Consider the following 15,557-nt stretch of genomic DNA (forward strand, 5'->3'; position numbering starts at 1 on the left):
CCTGGTAAATGTTTCAAACATTTTTTGAAAGCACGCTCCTCCCCAAAGCGCGAATAATACAACAAACACAGAAACCTAAAACTGAGCTATACGGAGGAGATACTTGAGTGACACTGCCAGGAGAGCTGAATTTGAGAAGATACTGAGAAGAAGAGAAATTGAACGCCAACTGAAGAAATAGCTATGTTCAGGAGAGCGGAAGGTGGTACCAGAAAACATGTGGATAATAGAGGAGTGTGTGGAACAATTTATACACAGAAGCGTTGCAAGAGAGTTTCAGAAAGAGGAAGTAAGTGCTGTAGAGAAGCAGGAGGGTGGGAAGTGAGAAATGAACCCAGAGGTCAGTGCTCACTCACGAAAGAGACTCATTAGGAAGCAGCTGGGGTGGGGGGGGGGGGCAAATGAAATTAGCTAGTATAGATTTTAGAAAAAGGTACAAACAAAAACACACAAAAAACATCCTTTTGTAGAATCTCCGTTCAAGGAATAAATAGACATAAAATTATTTATCCCCTACCCTCTTCAACAGAAATGAATGGGAAAGGCCCCACTACACATTTATTCTATTCTGCAGTGATGATTAACTCATCTAAACTCCATACACATATTTGATCTCTCAATTATTTAATCTCTTCTGCAACAAAGGAGAATGTAGAATAAAATTATATCCCAAATGTCTAATCCCAGATAGTAGTTTTATCTTATCTATCAACAAACCATTTGCCAAGTGCTATTTAAAATATAAAAAGAATAGGGGTGCCTAACTGGCTCAGTCAGTTAAGCATCTGACTTCAGCTTAGGTCATGATTTCACGGTTCGTGGGTTTGAGCCCCACATCAGCCTCTGTGCTGACAGCTCAGAACCTGGAGCCTGCTTCGGATTCTGTGTCTCCCTCTCTCTCTACCCCTCCCCTGGTTGGGCTCTGTCTCTCTCTCTCTCTCAAAAATAAACATTAAAAAAAGAATGTAAAAAGAACAGATTTGATTTTCATATCATTCTTCTTTTTCACTTGCCTTTGACCAAAAAGCAGGTCTTTACAACGTACAAAGGAAGCTGAGGCCTTAAAGGGCAATCTTCAATTAATCAAAGTTAAATTAATAATAATTACAACCTTTCCAATTCAGCCAATGGATATGAACCATCTCTCATTAATTTAGAGAGGACTGAAATACCTAAAACATCTTTCAAAGTCACTTCTAAGTTCCAACTTTGTAAGCCAAAGTGTAATAACTTGTGTTTACTGGAGCTGGCATATTTGGTTTATGGATGCACAAAGGTCAAACGTATAACATGTACTAAATGGGTCTCATATATAACCACTGTGCTCATACTTCCCTCAGTTTGGTAGGACTCACAGAACATTTTACATTTCATATGGTTTTATGGATTCACAGAATTTGTCTTCCTAATTTTATAATATACTATTAATCGTATCTATGATTACTTTTATATAATGTCCTTAATCAGAATTCTAACCCCCAAGTATACTGATAGTTTCTTGTAAAAAGACAGAACCGTTTTCCAGGAATGCACTATGGGGCAACAATGAATTTTCCTTCCACAGTGAATATTTTAAAAAGAGATGACTAGATAAATTGAAGGTAATGTTACCAAAGTAACTTTCTCAATGTTCAATTATTGTTTACTTTTAATAAGCCACGGTTTCCAGTATTTCTATAACTAAATTATTTTATAATTACACAAAACGGGGGGTGTTATTAGAAAGCAGACATGAATTAATAAATTACAGCAAACTTCTCACTTGCTCTATGTCTTTTGGGGGAGAAATACATTTTGAAAATATATGCAGCTGATTTAAAAATCTATACTGTTGGCTTAAACACTGAGGATGTAAGTAGGTGAGAATTGATGTAGCAGGATTAAAAACAAAGTTCTTACCTTTGCCTGATGCAAGGATTGTAATATTATATGCACCACCTCTGATGGTCTCTGTCTCTCTATCCAGGCTTCTGAAAGTTGTGATTGATCCTGAGTTTTCATCTACTGTCACCCACCCTTTTGGATCAGTTAATTTCTTATACCTGTTAATAATGATAAATTAAAATGACAAAATGGGTCATAGGCCAAATTATAATTCTGGCATCAAAACAAGTTATGAATTTTAAAATCATGGTAAATTTGGAGTTAACTAAAGAAGATACCTTATGCCACTGCTACTTTTCGTCTCGGGGTCATATGCTTTATATCCGTCGCTCTTTGTTCCCGGTGGCGCATTTTCTCTAATTTGAACGGTTTGCACTGCAGGGCTACACTCGGGGCCCTCATCCTGATTTTTTACATTAACGGTAACTGTTGCTGTGCTCATGACTGATCGTGAACTAGCCTCTTTAGAATACGGAGCTTCATTAACTACACCAATTTGTAGGTTCACCTGTTGTCTTTCTTCATAATTCAGTGGCTACAAAAGCAAGTGTGTTGAAAGTCAGATCAAGACGTTTAACATTTGGCCATGCTAAGTGGCATACATAACTCGTGCCGGGAATAGTCCTAACAATATTAAACATAGACTCAGAAACGAGGTGGTGGTTGGAAGAGGAGAATCCTTCAACTGATTCAGTATTTGGGTGGACAAAACCAGCAAAACAAAACAAACAAAAACTGTTCCTCAACTGCAAGTAATATCAGAGGTCCTGATAATGACTGCAAAAAGTATGTGAGGTTAACACTTGAGATGTTAGGAACTCCATAACCTAACCAATAGTTATTTTCTGCTCCATTCATTTTTGGGACAACTTATCCTACCATTCTGACATGAATAAAATTATTTGTACCTGGTTTGGGGTAGAAACTATGGGTCAAATTTTCTGAAATGTTTTTCAGAGAGGACAGAGAAGAAACTGGAAAGCTCATGGACATTAACTGTCTTTTGTTAGCTCTTCCATCCCAGGTACTTTCTAAAAAACACTGGTAGTACCAAATTTACTGGAACGTTTTTATTTTATCTTGCCTGATATTAGTTATAATGGGAATGGGTAAAGCCATTCCCTACAAGACAGAGATTTTGTCAGGTGTTAAGACTTCACAGAGGTAAGATTCTTTCTTAGAATACCAAGGATTAGGGTAGGGGTTGGATGAGGAAAGAGATAAGATTCAAAGGACATTTCTTTACTCTTTGAAATACAGAAATTAACCCACAAAACTGCAGCTAATTTTCATCATGGTAAGAAGAAAGAATTCGTCACTTTTGATTCATCCTCTTTGTGAAAATGTACAAAAAGGGAAACTACACGGACCCAGGATAGAATCACATTCTAGATAAAGATACAGCACAATGAAGACTAGGACTGTGTCCAAAACAAATGGAGCTCAGGTGGCTTTATGGGCTAACTGGCTCTGGAAATAGCAGTGAGGTCTTCTGAGATGTTGCAGAATAGTATTAGAAAGAGGTTTTACAAGTATCTGCATCTTTGAATGGTTGACGATTCCCATTCTTAACCAAGAAGCTAAGGTTGTAATGTATGCTAAATATAGATGAACAGATCTACAAACGCTCTCCCTGTGGGTCTTACCAGGAATAACTCACCATTTGGGAAATTCAGTAAATAAGTGGAGTCTCCCTGACCCAGCTACAGAAGGAATGGGCCAGGAAAGTTTGGCCCCAAACTTGGCCCCCGTGGGCATCAAAGCTGTGCCAGTATTTGAACTGTTAAGAGATGTTGGTTATAAAGTGGATACTATTGACCATATGTACATGTATATACACACACACACACACATATATATATACACACACACATATACACACACACATATATATATACACACATATATATATATTATTTTAAAAATCATGCCTTTATAAAAGGTTTCCCAAATTGAATATATCCATCCCATTATAGATATGGAGAACATTTACATTATTCGTATATTTACCAGAATTCTCTTCTTCTCGTTAAACCCTAGTATGCTAATCTATGATATTATAAGCTACAAATAACTAATTTACTAATTTATTCTTACCTTAACCACATACAGAACTCCTTCATTGGTTCTGGGATCTGTTACAATTTTAAAATTCCCATTTTCATTGCCCTTTAAAATGGTATAATTGGCTCTCCAATTAGCAGTATTTATTAAATCCTTATCTTCAACGGTAACACGTAAGATTTCCACATCAACTCTATTTTCTTCCACTGATGTCACATACTAAAATAATAAAAAACAACAAAAAAAGGCTTAATTAGTTACTGTAACCAATAGAGCACAGTGGGAAGTAAACTCAGTTCTTCTAATTTCCAAGGACTATGGTCACATGATTTTAAACCCTGAGTCCGGGTTACTGTCCCGTGACTGGGGATACTGCATTTGAAATCATGCAGCATGGAGAGAGGTATGCATGTTTACCAATTAACACTGGATCATACATTTTTCTTTTATTACTATCATGTACTTACAGAAGTACGGGTGAATGTTGGCAAGTTGTCATTTACATCTTCAACATTAATGATGCAAGTTGAAGTTGTCTGCAAACCAAAATATTGACCATCCATATCCTGGACTTTTATTTTCAGCTGGTATTTATCAATTAGCTGAAAGGAAAGAATTTAATTATTATGCAAAAGCAACATTATAAATGAAATCCTAATTTACACTCTGTAAATTTTCTTGCATTAAAAATTTAAGAAGAACACTTAAATTTCATAGTTTTCATGTATTAGCAAAAGAATAATTTCCTGACACCCGTATTTTTCTATTAATTTATTAAAATAGAGTAGTTTCTTAAATTTATTTTTATTGTTTTAAAGTTGTTATTCATTTATTTTGAGAGGGAGACAGCAAGAGTGAGCAGGAGAGGGGCAGAGAGAGAGAATCCCAAGCAGGTTCCATGCTGTAAGTGCAGAGCCCAATGTGGGGCTCAAACTCATGAACTGTGAGATCATGACCTGAGCCAAAATCAAGAGTTAGACACTTAACCAACTGAGCCACCAGGGGCCACTAGTTTCTCAAATTTAAAGTGCTACTCATAGAATATAGAAGAATTGGTTTTAGTTTTACTCACCAGAAAGAGAAGATATAGCCATAGCACATTTTAAAATTGCCTAGTAGTTAATCAAAATCTTTATCTCTTTTCCAAAGTACATTTTTAAGCGGAAAAATACATAGCAGTGACTCTCATACCAGTCTTGTAATAATTAGGTGAGATATCCTCACATAAAAAAGGTAGATTTTAAATATTTACATTTGTAAAAAGATCCGGAACTGTAATTTTTTCTCTCTATGGAAAATGGAATCTGGTTCTTAGGGCTTTCTATTCATCAGAGATGGAAGAACGTTCACTTAGAGTTTAAGAAAAATGTGTTTCTTCTCATAATGGTTTCATTTATCTTAAGTACTGAAGCATGAAAGGATTAAAAGCAACTCTGATAATAATGCCTTCTGGATGAACTTTGGAAGTCTTGGGTTCTATTCCTAACTCTAAAGTAACAAATGTAATCTCTCTGGCAGTTGGAAAAGTCATTTAAAACATTTTTTTCATGTTTATTTATTTTTGAGAGACAGAGCACGAGCAGGGAAGGGGCAGAGAGAGACAGGGAGACACAGAATCCGAAACACGTTCCAGGCTCTGAACTGTCAGCACAGAGGCCAACGTAAAGCTCGAACTCACAAACGAGCCATGAGGTCATAACCTGAGCCTAAGTCGGACATTCAACCGACCGAGCCACTCAGGCGCCCCTGGAAAAGTCTTTTTAGCTAAGTTTTCTCTTCTATAAGATGATAATACTAATACCCTTCTTACATAATTCAACTCTTTTTTTTTTTTATTTTTTTTAACATTTATTTATTTTTTGAGAGACAGAGACAGAGTATGAGCAGGGGAGGGGCAGAGAGAGAGAGACACACACACAGATTTCTGAAGCCAGCTCCAGGATTTGAGCTGTCAGCACAGAGCCCAACGTGGGGCTTGAATTCACAAACTGCGAGATCATGACCTGAGCCGGAGTCGGATGCTTAACGGACTGAGCCACCCAGGCGCCCCTCAACTCTTTTCATAAGACAAAATAATACGTAAAAAACCAGCCTAACCTTCCACCAAGAATGTTTACTCTCCTCTTAATTCCGTTGCTTCTTAAACTTTCTCGTCTGTGTGTATTGCCTAAAATAAAACTAAAAGTTCTCTATCTCTATGCTTTTTACACATGTAATTTTCCTGATTTACTCTTCTCTCATAATCAATCATATAGATAGAGTTAAAAATACTGGCCTCATTTAAAAACTCATGCTAGTGTACTTGCAGGAGAGAATGCATATTTTGTTTGTAGTGAACTGAGGTTTATTGAAAACAATCAACTGTCTGATAAAGCAAAGGAAGAAATGAAGTTTGGGACCTAAATATTAACTTGTGATATCTTGAGATGGAAGACAAATTGTGATGTGTAAAGCGCTTAAGTGGTTGAAGGCAACAGATGAAAGCTGGAATCCTGGCATTAATAAGTGTCTCTAAAACATTCATGGGTGAAAACACTCCCAGACTCCTTCATTAGTCCTGTGTTTTCAACTGACTTATAGAAGGATCTATTTAAGATTTGATGGTCAAAGAGGATTTGGTTTATAATTTGCTTTTCCTGAGCACACAAATTCCATGAAGAATCTGTATAATTTATAGAGCTGTAGCAGTAATTCACTCATTCATTTATTCTGCAGATTATCCTGTTTTCTTCACTGTCACGCACTCACAGTAAAAATAAATGAATTTATAAATAATAAAATAAAATTTTAATAAAATACAATTTCACTAAGGAATGTCTTTGTAGATGCAGTAAAAAAAAGAAGAATTTTACTAAATTTTCTTAAATTTCAACCCATAGTCTAGTGAAGAAAGGGGACATATGCATAAAGCATTTCTTCTACATAACATGGTATGATGTTCTTCTCAAGGGAAGTACCTGTGTGATTGTTTATGAACTGAATTAGCTATTGTGTGGGTTTTTTAAATAAAATACCATTTTTTACATGAAAGACACTGACAGTTATTTAGACTAGTGTTAGAAGACAATTTGTCATACATAAAGTGAATCTGTCACTTCAAGGAAAACAACTATGTTACCAATGATAAATTGGGGTTTTCAAGCAAGAATGAGAATTCCAGAAAGCCTGTATCGACCAATGTGGTATCAGTGGAGGTGAGAAGGTGACTTTTTTCCATATGGTATATGAAATGTATCAATATATGGAAGGAGGATCTGCATAACTCAGTGAACCACTATTTTCCAAATGGTAAACACATGATGTTACAAAATCATACATGGGTAAACTATCCACTCACAGTATAAGATAGACAAATGGATTTTAATGTAACAAAGTACAAAACTCATTGATAAGGCACACTGCACACTGCAAAAAAAAAAAAAAAAAAACAAAAAACAAAAAAAAAACCCAAAAACTGATGAAATATTTATGAAACCAAACCTGTCAAGTTTTGGTGTAGTATTAAAAAAGAGTAGCCATAATGATCTGAAATAACTATTAAAATACTCCTCTCCTTTCTAACTTCATATCATGTTGGATTTTCTTTATATACTTTAGCTAAAGCTACATATTATAATAAACCAAATGCAGAGAGAGATATGAGAATCCACCAGTCTTATGCTAAGCCAGGTATTAAAGAGACTTGGAAAAATGCATTATAATGTCAGTCTTCCCAGCAGATTATTTACTGTTTTGGAAAATTATCTTTTATAAAAATGTTATTTATGTTAACATGTAATATATTTATGATTTTTTAAATGGGTACATAAATAAATATTTTAAACTTCTGACAGCTTTCTTTTTTTTTTTTTTTACGTTTATTTATTTTTTTTGAGACACAGAGAGACAGAGCATGAACAGGGGAGGGGCAGAGAGAGAGGGAGACACAGAATCTGAAACAGGCTCCAGGCTCTGAGCTGTCAGCACAGAGCCCGACGCGGGGCTTGAACTCACGGACCGCGAGACCATGACCTGGCTGAAGTCGGACGCTTAACCGACTGCGCCACCCAGGCGCCCCAACTTCTGACAGCTTTAAATACTAACAGAGTAAGTATCAATAAATATAACCCACTAAACAAAAGATCTTGGGAATCCTCAATAGCATTTATTGGTCCTGAGACCAGAAAATTTAAGGGCCACTGTTCTAATCCATGAGAAAACAAAAGAGGAAGAAGAAATGAATCTGGTACGAAGTTTTCAGGAATCAACGATATACCTGACAAACAGATATTTACTATATTTTAAGATTAAGGATTATAAATGTAGTATGTAGGCCAGATAAACTACTATAAGAATTCAGATGAATAGGGGAGCCTATGTGGCTCAGAACATCAAGTGTCCAATTCTTGATTTCAACTCAGGTCATAACCTCACAGTTAGTGAGTTCAAGCCCCGTGTTGGGCTCTGTGCTAATAGCTAGAAGCCTGCTTGGGATTCTGTCTCCCTCTCTCTCTCTGCCCCTTCCCCCCCACCCCCCGCTCTTTATTTGTCTCTCAAAACAAACAAAAATAAACTAAAAAAAAAAAAAAAAAAAGAATTCAGATGAATAAATGCTTGGTGAAGGAAGTAATAGTGAATAACCAAGTGAATGACTCATTAAACTAGGATAGTTGAAGCAGAAATGGACAGAATATAACTAGAAGATAATTTTGGGAGTAACATCAACATGATTTGGAAAGTGATTTGATCAAGGGAGCAAGAGAAGACATCACACACAATTTTGAAGACATGAATCCAAGCTGACAACAGAAAAATTAACAGGAAAAAAAATGTACTAATGTCACCTGAACTCAAAAACATTGGAAGAAGAGCATATTTAGATGTAAAGAAGAGTTCAATTTTATATGTATATTGCATCTTCGGTACCTATGAAACACCCAAGTAAGGATTTCAAGCAATCAATGGAAAATGGTAAACTAGAGATCAAAGAGATAGAAATCAACTTTTCTTATAATTTATATAAGGGGAAGAACGTAGATGAGATGGTTGAAGAAGAGATGACACAGGCAAAAAAAAAAAGAAGCATTGTTATCTGTAAATAACAAATTTCCGAACATTTTCAAAAGTTTCACTTCTCATATTTGGCCTTGTTTGTACTACTATACTATAATTATGTTTATATTAGGACAATTGACCTTGTAAAACATACATTTCAAGAGAGAACAAATTAGCAGTTCAAAATTAGTAAACTGCGAGGCTAATGATCTCCATCAACACACTTAAAATACTGACTTTTATAAAATTAGATTCACAACATGCTTTTTCAAAAACACATCTACAGGTGCTGGACAGAGATCTACGATTAAATGGCCATGTGATAATCAGGTTTTGTCTGCCAGTATTTATGTTACCTCTCTGTCTAGCTGAGATGATGACGTGGTGATCACGCCTGTCGTCGGATGCATAGAAAACAGCGTGGCTGACGCTGGCAACTGCTCGATGATGGAGTACTTGAGACGCGTGTGCATCGTGTCAGGTTCATCTTTGTCAGTTGCACATACCTGGCCCACGGTAGAGCCTACATGTTGAAAAATCCTCTTCAGTATACAAACCTTTTACATTTTCAACTTTCCCTTTTTTTCACTCCTCTCCATCTACTCAAAAAACTTTTCGACCACTTAATTATAAGTCAGAGTAATAATTCATACATTTGCAGACTTCTATATGAAGTATCATTTCTTGTAAATATCCCAGCATTCGAACATTTTGGAATTTGGTGACCGTATCCACATTTACTGTATTTAATGTATAATTTATAAATGTTGACAATGCCCCTCCAATTGCCTTTGTATTTCTAGACTAAAGAATTCCAATTATTCTTTAACTTCTTTCTATTTGTAAGTCTCCACTTAAATGGATCAAATGGTCAAAAATGTGTCCAAAATTCTTGGTTCGGTTAGATCTTTCTAGAAGACTCAAAGATTGCATTCTGACTTCCAGCTGAAATGGTTCATTTTAATATGATTGAGAAAACGCATGATTTTCAATGACCTTTATGATTATGCTCAGAATATTGTCAATCATTTAATCACTATGGAATATCAGTAGATCTCTTCAAGGCTAAGACTTCAATTACTTAAAGACTCCTTTTTAGAGTACATTCTCTTAAAAGTATTTATTTTATCTCACACAGGAAGGCAAAATAAGATACTGAATAACTTCTCTATTTTTCAGGTACGATGCTTGGCATTCCAGGTGTATAATGTATCATTTAATCTCCATAACAATCTTGCATATCAATAACCCATTTTACAGATAAGAAAACTAAGGTTTGTCAAAATTAGGAAGTTTGCCCAGGGTCACAGCTAGTGAAAGGCAGAGTAAAATTCCACCCACAGAGGTCTGAGTGACAAGTGCCTTGTTCTTGCCAGCAAGATATGCTGCCTCCCAATGGCCACCATGAAACTCAACTTATGAATTAAAACATTAAGTTACCGTATATTGTTAAGGTAGGTACTCACCAACTCTGCAGTTTTCAGGAACTGTAAATATGTAAGTTGTTTCTGTAAAAATTGGGTAGTTATCATTTTCATCCTCAATTCTGATTACCAGGGGCAGTGGAAGTTCTGGAGTATATCCATCTGGAGTTGTGGCAAAGGCAATCAGCTGTGAGGAGTAAAATAAGAAAAAAAGCAAAATTAAAATATGGTTTACACTTGCTTTGGCTTTAGTTTGGAAACTGTGTGGCATTGCAGTGTGAATTTTGCCATTTGTTATTGTTTTGGGATGTGGACATGACCTTACTGCCATAAGAGGTGGTTAATCCCATGGTATACTACAGCATTTTATGTTTATCTAATATAATAACATAGATAATTTTGGTTTCTTCACTAGTGCTGCACGTTTTTCATGAGTGTAATGGCTTTTATCATTATTTCCCAGAACAGTCTTGAAGATTGTTTTGTGGCTTTTTCTTATTTTATTTTGTTTTTTAAGTGTTATTATTTTTTTTTTTTAATCCCAGTTGTTAACATATAGTGTTATATTAGTTTCAGGTGTACAATATGGTGGTTCAGCAATTCTATAAATTACTCAGTGCTCATCATGATAAATGTACTCTTTAATCGCCAATCCCTATTTCACCCACCTCCCTGCTCCTCCCTCGCTCTGGTAGCTAGCAGTTTGTTCTCTACAGTTACCAGTCTGTTTCTTGGACTATCTCTCTTTTTTTTTTCCTTTGTGCTTTTGTTTTGTTTATTAAATTCCACAGATGAATGAGATCATATGGTATTTGTCTTTCTCTGACTGACTTATTTTGCTTAGTATAGTACTTGCTAGCTCCATCCTTGTCATTGCAAATGGCAAGATTTCATTCTTTTTTATGTCTGAATAATATCCCATTGTATATATCCCTCTTCTTTATCCATTCAGTGGATACTTGGGCTGCTTCCACAAATTTGGGCATTGTAAATAATGCTGCCATAAACATAGGGGTGCTTGTATACCTTTAAATTAGTGCTTTTGTATTTGGGGGGTAAATGCCAAGTAATACAATCACTGGATTGTGTGGTAGTTTTATTTTTAACTTTTTGAGGAACCCCCCAACAGTGGCCACACAAGTTTGCATTCCCATCAACAGTGCCAGAGGATTCCCGTTTCTCCACATCTTTGCCAACACTTGCTTTTTCTCGTGTTTTGATTTTAGCTATTCTGCCAGGTGTGAGGTGATATATCATTGTGGTTTTGATATTCATTTCCCTGCTGATGAGCGATGTTGAGCATCCTTTCATGTGTCTGTTGGCCATCTGGATGTCTTCTTTGGAGAAATGTCTGTTCATGTTTTCTGCCCATTTTTTTAATGGAGTTATTTGTATTTTGGGTGTTGTTTTATAAGTTCTTTATACATTTTGGATACTAACCCTTTATCAGATATGTCATTTGAAAATATCTTCCCTCATTCGGTAGGTTGCCTTTTAGTTTTGTGGATTATTTCCTTTGCTGTGCAGAAGCTTTTTATTTTGATGTGGTTCCAATGGTTTATTTTTGCTTTATTTCCCTTGCCTCAGGAGACACATCTAGAAAAAAGTTGCTATGGCTGATGTAAGAGAAATTACTGCCTGTGCTCCCTTCTAGGATTATTATGGTTTCAGATCTCACATTTAGGTCTTTAATCCATTTTGAATTTATTTTTGTGTATGGTATAAGAAAGTGGTTCAGTTTCATTCTTTTGCTTGTTGCTGTCCAGTTTTCCCAACACCATTTGTTGAGAAGACTGTCTTTTTCCCTTGGATATTCATTCTTTCTTTGTCAAAGATTAACTGACCATAAAATTGTGGGTATATTTCTGGGTTTTCTTCCCTGTTCCATTGATCTATGGGTCTTTTTTTTTTATGCCAGTACCATACTGTTTTGATTAGTACAGCTTTGTAATACAACTTGGAGTTTGGAACTGTCATGCCTCAGCTTTGTTTTTCTTTTTTAAGACTGCTTTGGCTATTCAGGGTCTTTTGTGGTTCTATACAAATTTTAATATTGTTTGTTCTAGCTCTGTGAAAAATGCTGTTGGTATTTTGATACGGATTGCATTAAATCTATAGATTGCTTTGCATAGCATAGATATTTTAATAATGTTTGTTCTTCCGACCTACGAGCCTAGAATATCTTTTCATTTCTCTATTATTTTGTTTTGTTTGAAAGTTTTAGGTGCACGGATTTTAAATATAACTTTCTGGATCTTCATTAACTTTGGTTTCTTAGGACTCCAAATTCCCCAGGTGCTGTTAACTAGAATATTATCTTATATTCTACTAATTAGGATTTTAGTTATATTTGGTAGTTATATTTAGATTTTTAAGTTACGAATTTTTAAATTTAAAAAAGGAAAGTCAGAAATAAAGCAAATGCATGGCTATACATTGTGTGTGGAATACAATTTATTTCTTTTACTTTTATAATATGAATTCTAATTCCAAGTTTTCTCATAACAGCTTTCAGAAAAAGCAGAACATTACAGATACTTAGGAGGCCATGTTGTAGCAATTCTAAACATAAATATTTAATTCTAAGTTTGCAAGTCTATTCACTTAATTTGGTCTACTGATGAATAAGTAATTCCTCCAAAGTAGACGTAAAATAATTAAAACTGAGTTAAGCAAAATGACCAGGTCCTGTTGGGAAATCAATACGACATTAGGTTAAATTCTCCCATATTAATGCTCATGCCACCATGGGAAGTTAACCAGATGATGAAAGACTGGATAATCTTGATTAAGCACTGTCCACACTCCTCACCTATTCACCATAAGTTAACCTTCTCTCGTTGCAAAAATACTGACGTCTAACTTGCAAAGTTCACTGACCTCCCATGATATCTCTCTGTACCCTAAAGAGGTTCACAGACCTTTTATGCCAACTGAATCACTGTTTTTCAGAGTGGTATTCCCTTTTTCTTTTGAAGAAAAAAAGAAGAAAAGTTAAACTATCATGCCAAGACCCAATCTAAGAATCTAATGCTCTTTATTCTATAAAGTTTTTTTTGTTTCAAGTCTCTGCTATTGGATGTTGCCAGAGCCTAGATGACAAACTCAGAGGACAGAAGAGGGTAAATGAATTGAGAATGAGAGATAAAGCAGCCAAGCTTAATAATTACTAACACAATATGTAACCTTCAGACTTTACCTCAAAAGATTCATACTGCTCCCGATCCACAGGACGAGTACAAAACAGGTTTCCAGTATCTCTCTCTACATAAAATAAATTTATAGGTTCTCGGTCTACCCCAGGTCCTCTGATGGAATAGAATATAGTGTAGTTTTGTGCGGTGTCAGATTGAATCTAGAAAGTAGATATTACATATATAAGAGACAGATTTTTATTTCAGCAAAACTTTCATCTATACATTCATGCAATCATGTTGCCATTTTTATTGCAATAAGTAATTGCCCTCTTTAATTCATTATCATGTACAAATAAAAAACAGGTAACAGAATAAGGAAACCTAATAACAGAAATTACAAGAGCAAGGCATGAGAAGAAAAATATCTCAGTATCTTAGATTTCCAGAATACCTGAGGACTACTTTAAAGGCTAAATGGTACCTATGTGGGCCAAACATTTAAGACTGTAACTGTCTGAGAAAACAAAGTATTCTGAGCATGAAAAATTACCCTTTTGTCAATTTTTTAAGCGTGAATTGTTATTATATGCAACACAGGATTTGAGACTCTAGGTTTAAAGTTACTGTGAGCAGGGCAAAAACACGGAAAATGCTTTCCTTAATTAGTTTTCATTATTTGTCAACATCTTTTTTATTATAGGAGCTGAAGAGAAAGAGTGGCAAGAATGGGTGAGAAGAGAAATGATGTAATATCCTGGCATGTATGATATTCTGGTACTTGATCCAAAAAGCAAATTTTTTCCCAAGTTGTTTTGATACTCTTAGTAAGATCTTGACTGTATATCAGGATGACTAACATAATTATTTTTAAATGATTTCTTTCTCGACTTTAATATGTTCTTCTTTCAGCTGCATTAAATTTGTTGTGGGATATAAAAAGTTATAAAGAGACAGAAAACGTGGATATAGTCTGATCTAAGTAGTGGACTTGGGGATAAACAATTAACAAGGACGATGTATGTGTCTTTTCCCCTTCGTGGCATTTGTCTTCTTGTCAGTAATTTTATCTTCTTTAATGGAAGATGTTTTGGGGTTTCTAGACTACACTCTGTGATACCCTTACTAACATGAAAATTCATTAAGGAACCATGTGTTTGAGAGTGCTAGATGAGTTTCACAATTTCATAAAAAGGCTTTGCATGACTAAAACTGCAAAAAAATGCATGACGGTGTAAAGATATATATTTATACCCATATATTGAAACATACAATACACATCTTCATTCACTCATATATTCATATGCAACTGTTTTCGAAATAACTGCATACTCATTAGCCAAATTAAAAAAAATGGAAGCCATAGACTTGCACAGTGAAAGGAAAGTAAATTGTACCTGTTGAAGAAAAAGTGGGAAAGGACCCAAGGAATTCTCTTGCATTGAACAAGGAATAGGAGCCCATCTTCTCTTGGCACGTCTTAGAACTTTCTCTCTAGAATGCCTCTTCTTCAGTACCTACATTTAGAAGACAGGAAAAAAATAATAAAGCCAATGAATAATATACTCTCAAACATTGGAACTCTGACACATCTCCTTTCATGGGGAGCTGGGAAGGTGTAAGCCCATGGTAGTGCTTGAAAACCAAACTAAATGTCAACACAGCCAAAAGATAACAAAGAAATCATGGTCCTAACTGTTATCACATCAATCCTCTTGAGGAAATAACTTGGTGAGAATATGGAAGAAAGAGAGATGGAACGGGAAGCCTAGAAACAAAATTACAAAGACAAAAATAAAATTGACTACCATTGCCATATTGCCATGCAAAACGATGGGAGGAGAGAGATTCAAGGAAAATGAATGAAGTGAGTGATCTCCTAAATCTAGCATATGTACCTTCCACTCACCAGCAACTAGGAAGAGCCAGGGACCAACAGAGAGATCTGTGTCAGAAGGAGGAGAGAACAGTGGTGATAACTCTCAAACCGCTGTAGTGAATAATGGCCAGTGGCTGA

At 35.4% G+C, this 15,557-nt stretch overlaps 1 protein-coding gene across 2 annotated transcripts in view; it reads right to left on the reverse strand.

The window, feature by feature from the left end:
• Window positions 1-15,557, reverse strand: part of DSC2 (desmocollin 2) — a 35,374-nt gene that overhangs the window by 10,123 nt on the left and 9,694 nt on the right. For both annotated transcript variants that reach the window (XM_027068691.2, XM_027068692.2), the window contains exons 4-11: window positions 14,938-15,057; window positions 13,606-13,761; window positions 10,449-10,593; window positions 9,339-9,505; window positions 4,416-4,550; window positions 3,982-4,167; window positions 2,163-2,419; window positions 1,900-2,042 (exon numbers count right to left, since the gene is read on the reverse strand). In XM_027068691.2, the coding sequence (XP_026924492.1) occupies window positions 1,900-2,042; window positions 2,163-2,419; window positions 3,982-4,167; window positions 4,416-4,550; window positions 9,339-9,505; window positions 10,449-10,593; window positions 13,606-13,761; window positions 14,938-15,057 (1,309 nt within the window). The remainder of the gene's footprint in view (window positions 1-1,899; window positions 2,043-2,162; window positions 2,420-3,981; window positions 4,168-4,415; window positions 4,551-9,338; window positions 9,506-10,448; window positions 10,594-13,605; window positions 13,762-14,937; window positions 15,058-15,557) is intronic.

This window comes from Acinonyx jubatus, chromosome D3 (genome assembly GCF_027475565.1).
Source record: "Acinonyx jubatus isolate Ajub_Pintada_27869175 chromosome D3, VMU_Ajub_asm_v1.0, whole genome shotgun sequence".
Taxonomy (NCBI): Eukaryota; Metazoa; Chordata; class Mammalia; order Carnivora; family Felidae; genus Acinonyx; species Acinonyx jubatus.